General features: G+C 41.6%; 1 protein-coding gene across 3 annotated transcripts in view; it reads left to right on the forward strand.

Annotated features, from left to right (window-relative positions):
* The first annotated feature begins 2,216 nt into the window (after positions 1-2,216).
* The window catches only part of SFMBT2 (Scm-like with four mbt domains 2), a 183,959-nt gene continuing 180,675 nt past the window's right edge, over positions 2,217-5,500 (forward strand). For all 3 annotated transcript variants that reach the window (XM_015569734.1, XM_015569736.1, XM_015569735.1), the window contains exon 1: positions 2,217-2,402. In XM_015569734.1, coding sequence (XP_015425220.1) covers positions 2,303-2,402 — 100 coding nt within the window. In that variant the 5' untranslated portion in view covers positions 2,217-2,302. The remainder of the gene's footprint in view (positions 2,403-5,500) is intronic.

Below are 5,500 nucleotides of genomic sequence, written 5' to 3' on the forward strand. Positions count from 1 at the left end.
TAAAATGTATATGAAAATAATATATACATTGATTTATAAATAAACAATAACAACATGATATAAAAACAACAAAGGCATGATATAAAAATAACAAAAACATGACATAAAAACAACATTGATAAAAACAATGCTTGATAAATTGATTAATAAATAAACAAAACAACATGATATGACAACAACAAAGTGCCAATAGTTGGACTTCAGATACATTCTGGCATTGTGTGTGATTGGTGCCAGCGAGAGCTTTATATGTAGCGCACATGCACTAGTCAATGTTTATTTTTAAATTGCCAGTGCCTGTCATATGTACCGGCTAGTCAGTCAGTCGGACGATCAGACGGACGTATGGTCGATCACTTGGCCTTTTACAGATATAGATATATTTTTATTGTTGACGGTATTGCAGATGTCTCCCATTCCTCCCCACCCCCATCTATCCAGCCCCTCCCCCTCCCCCCCAGGCCTTCACTACACTATTGTCTGTGTCCATGGGCTATGCATATAAGTATATAAGTTCTTTGGTTTTTATCTTCTCATCCCCTGCTCCCACCCTGAAATATGTTAGTCTGTTTCATGCCTCCATGCCTCAGGACTTGTTGGTCAGTTTGTTTTGTTCATTAGGTTCCACAGATAAGTAAGGTCATGTGACACATGTCTTTCTCGGACTGGCTTATTTCACTTAGCATAATTATCTCCAGGTCCTTCCATGCTGTCTCAAAGGGTAGGAGATCCATCTTTTTTATGGCTGCATAGTATTCCACTGTGTGAATGTATTCACACAATATATTCCACAGCTTTTTTATCCATTCATCTACTGATGGGCACTTGGGCTGTTTCTAAATCTTAGCTATTGTAAATAATACTGCTATGAATATAGGAGTGCATATATTCTTTGTGATTGGTGTTCCAAGGTTGTTAGGGTATATTTCCAGAAGTGGGATTACTGGATCAAATGACAGTTTCATTTTTCATTTTTTTGGGAAAACTCCATGTTGTTTTCCATAATAGCTGCACCACCCTGCATTCCCACCAGCAGTGTACAAGGGTTCCCTTTTCTCCACATCCTTGCCAGCACTTGTTTGTTGACTTATTGATGATAGTCAGTTGGACAAGTGTGAGGTGATATCTCATTATAATTTTAATTTGCATTTTTTTGATGATTAGTAACATTGAGCATTTTTTCATATGTCTATTGGCCATTTGTATGTCCTCTTTGGAGAAGTGTCTATGTCCTCAGCCTCCCTCCCCCCCTTTTTTATTGGATTGTATGTCTTCCTTTTGTTGAGTTATATAAGATCTTTGTATATTTTGGAAATTAACCGCTTATCAGGTGTATCAGGCATGGTATTCTTAAAAGATACTTTACCAGTATGTGTGTGACAAAATATCCTGTTTATGTAGCTATCGATGCCCTATTCTTTTCCTTCATCTATTTTTGTCCCTTTGCTGATTTGAACTTTTGTCTACACGTGAAATAAAAGTGAACACTGAGTTAATGAAAGATTAAAAACCCCGCATCTGGCTTTGTCTAACCACCAGAACTGTGAATGGCTGACCCTTAGTAATGACTGCACCTGGGTGTTTTATGGGATGTGACATAAGTGAGTTAGATTATAGGATTCTGTGCGTACCGACCATAATTTCACCTATTTTACTACCAGTCCTGTCAGAACTCCCAGGCAAGTGTGGAATAGTCATACTGTTATAGGAAAATTCTAATTGGTCACAAAGCTCACATGTACAAGCGTTGACACTTTAACTGGCTTTGGTAACCATTGCCTGGGAGACACCAGACCTCTTGTGTGCGTGTGCGTGTGTGCGTGCGTGCATGTGTGTGTGTGTTTGTGTGTGTGTGTGTGTGTGTGTGTGCTGAGGCTGAGGCAGGCTTGGCACTTCATAGCATTGAGTGAGGGAGGAGGAAGCAGTTGGGTGGAGAAGTGTCTTGCCAACATTTCCAGGGTTGACTGGGGGTTGAAATGTAGATTCTGTTTGTTGATGAAAAATGTGCCCATTTTAGTGGTGAGGTGATAAGAACTTGTAGAAAATTGATAGTTTTGCTCAGCTGTGACCTTTGTTGTTGACCTTGTGCAGACGTGTACCCATTAGTCTTGACTCTTGGTACCTTGTATTATTACTCCATTACATCCTGCACATTATAATGAAATAGTAGCAGCTCTGACAGAATGCTATTAGGTTTGGAAAGTTTAAAAATACGTGAATCTGACTCTTTTTTTCTTTGTCAGTTGCCCTTAGGTAATTCTTTCTGCAGGATGAATTAAGAGAAGATCCTTCTTCCTTAGCAATGGAGAGCAGTTTGCCAGCTACCAATATGCCAGACCCCTCATCTTCTCCCTTGGAGAAACATCCCAGCTCAGCCAATGGTAATGGAGATTTTGATTCAGGTAAGATTCTGTTTTCTAAAGCCATCTGGCCTTTGGATGTATTAACAAATGTCTTTCTGAAAATGTTCAGGAAACAGTGGGGCAGGGTTCTCAATCTCACATGTGGTCTGTTCCTAGGCTTTGCTGTCATATTTATAAGCATATAGCAGCTTGAGAGTCAGGCAAAATTTGCTTCAAAATTAATATTAGCTATATACGAGACAGGCAGGCTAGGGTGATAGTGAGGTGCCAAATCACTTCAAAATCTCAATGGCCTAGCAAATAAATGTTCACAATTACTCACAGTCTGTGGTTCAGACAGTCGGTGGTGCTCCGTTGCACGGAGCCTCTGCACAGTGCCTGGCAGTGCCATCTCCTCTGCTGCTTCGGGCTTGGTCCTAACGGGAAGCAGAGCTGCAGGGTCTTGAGCCAGTGATTAAATGCTCTAGCTCAAAGAGACAGGTTTGCTCAGAACCTCTTTTTTAATTTTTATTTTTCAATCACATTTCACATTCAATATTATTTTGTAGTAGTTTCAGGTGTACAGCATATCTGTTCAACATTCATATGCTTTACAAAGTGTTCCCTTCAATATTTTTACCCACCTGGCACCATACATACTTAAGTATCATGGACTGTATTTCCAATGCTATAGTTTATATCCCTGTGACTATTTTATAACTACCACTTTGTAGTTCTTAATCCCTTCACCTTTACACCTGCCCCCCCCCGCCCCCTTACCTCCATGCTCAGAACTTCTTGACAGAACCAGTCTAGGGAGGTGTGGAAATCGAATAATCCGGCACGTGCCCAGAAAGAGAGGACAGCAGGATGTGCCCAAGCACTAGATGCTGCTTTCCAAGACCCTCTCAAAACCTCCAGCACAGCTTTCAGAATAGTGTATAATGTGAAAGAAATTTAGGTGATGTGAATTTGTAGTAAAGAAATCACAAAACAAAAAAAATGAAACCAGCCTTTGGTTGAATTTTGATATTTACCCAATGACTTTGTAAATGCATCTTTTTCTAAATACTGGCATAATAAAGAGTTTATTAATTTTTTTTAAAAGGACTTTAATCCTATATAATAAAGAGGTAATATGCAAATTAACCCTCAGGCCCTCATAAGATGGCTGCCTAAGACCAGGCTGGCAGTGGGGTTAGTGAGGGACAACCAAACAACTGAACAAGCAGGCTGTGTGGGACGACAAAGCCGTCAGGGAGAATTAGTGAGGTACGACCAAACGACTAAACAGCAGGCTGTGTGGAGTGACCATGCCGCCAGGGAGGGGGCCATGAGGGGTGACCAGGCCAGCAGAGGGAGGCAGTTGGGGGCGACTAGGCTAGCAGGAGGGGCAGTAAGAGGTGACCAGGCCAGCTGCCGGGGGGAGGGCAGTTAGGGGCAACCAGGCCTGTGGGGAGGGAGTGCAGTTGGGGGTGACCAGGACTGCGGGGTGGCAGTTAGGGGTGACCAGGCCAGCAGGGGGATGTGCAGCTGGGGGCAATTAGGCCAGCAGAGGAGGGTAGTTTAGGGCAACCAGACCAGCAGGGGGGCAGTAAGGAATGACCATGCCAGTATGCAGAGGCAATGAGGGGTGATCAGGCTGACAGAGAGGGGCAGTTAGGGTCAACCAGGCAGGCAGGCAGGTGAACAATTAGGAGCCAGCAGTCCAGGCTTGTGAGAGGGATGTCCGACTGCCGGTTTAGGCCCAAGGGGTCCTGGATTGGAGAGGGTGCAGGCTGGGCTGAGGCTTCCCCACCCCATGCACAAATTTCGTGCACTGAGCCTCTGGTATTACATAACAGCAAATTAGATAAGGACAACTTAGCTCTCAGAATCATAGACAATGCTATGGTGAATTCATGGGCAAAAATGTTGATCATTAATTCAGTGGGAGATTTGACCATTGCCCCAAGAAGGTATGAAATTTGCTTTCACATTTTGGTGAGACCAGTCAATGATGTAATTACAGGCTGTGTGATGTTAATGGGAAGCAGAACAGCAGGGTCTTGAATAAGTGATTAAATGCTCTAGTTCAGAAGAGACAGGTCCCATTGAATCTACTAGATTATGTTTCTCATATTATATCTTTATCTGGAGAAAATCTGGAAACCCCTAAAATAATTGCCTGAAAGATGTTAGTATCTGTTTCAAAATTAGCTCATTCTTCACCTTTCGGTTTCTTTCTACATAAAGCAGGAGCGGGAAAAAGCCTAAAAGCAGAGTCAAATCTTTTTCTCCCAGTGGAAACATGGAAATTCTTTTTCTGAGAGAGCATAGTCCCATAGACTGAATGTTCACCCTAGTTATTCTACTTTTATTTAAGTACAAACATGCCTTTCAAAAAGTCTTTGTTATGCTTGCTGAGTGAGGTTATTTTTCCACTTTAGAGTCCCTGATTTTCACCATATTTTTGTTGTACACACATCTGACACCTATGACTGCATCATTTTTACTGGTATGTTTTCAAAACTGTCTAAACGGCAACTGTGTGTTGACTTTTCATTTTTAGGCACCTGCAGTAGATTCTGAAACTTATTAAAAATACGGTGTCAGGAACATGATTCGTACTGAATTTTCTTGTGGGTGATCCCATTAATGGGGAGGTGTGAGCACCAGAATCCTGTCATTGGCTGGGCTATGCCACACCAAACACCCACTTCTTGGTTAGTTCCTTGCTCTTGTGTGGTGGTGGGGCCTGAATCATCTATGAGGTTAAGATCTTCACTAGAACTAATAGTCCTAAATAGCTCTAAATGATCTTCACATTTTCCAGATATTGGCTCTGACTCCCTTCTTCCCCTCCTAATATGGCGAATCTGACCTTTCTCCTTAAAATTTCCATTTATACTTGTGTGGTGAGGAGACTTTTAGATGGTGCCCAAAAGACAGATTTTCCTAAAGAAGAAACCATTGTTTTTTTTTAAGAGAAAACCAATTTAAAGCAGGATCTAAACCTTTGTAGAGAGCAGAGGCTAACTTTTAGAAACTCGGATCTAGTTTTGAACATTTAGACTCTTAAGAACATACCCAAGTAGAAGCTGTCAAGTAATTTATTTTCCCAAGTAATTTATTTTCCCTTTTCACCTGTTACTACATAAAAATATCTTGCTGTTCGC

The sequence above is a fragment of the Myotis davidii genome, unplaced genomic scaffold (genome assembly GCF_000327345.1).
Source record: "Myotis davidii unplaced genomic scaffold, ASM32734v1 scaffold544, whole genome shotgun sequence".
Classification (NCBI taxonomy): domain Eukaryota; kingdom Metazoa; phylum Chordata; class Mammalia; order Chiroptera; family Vespertilionidae; genus Myotis; species Myotis davidii.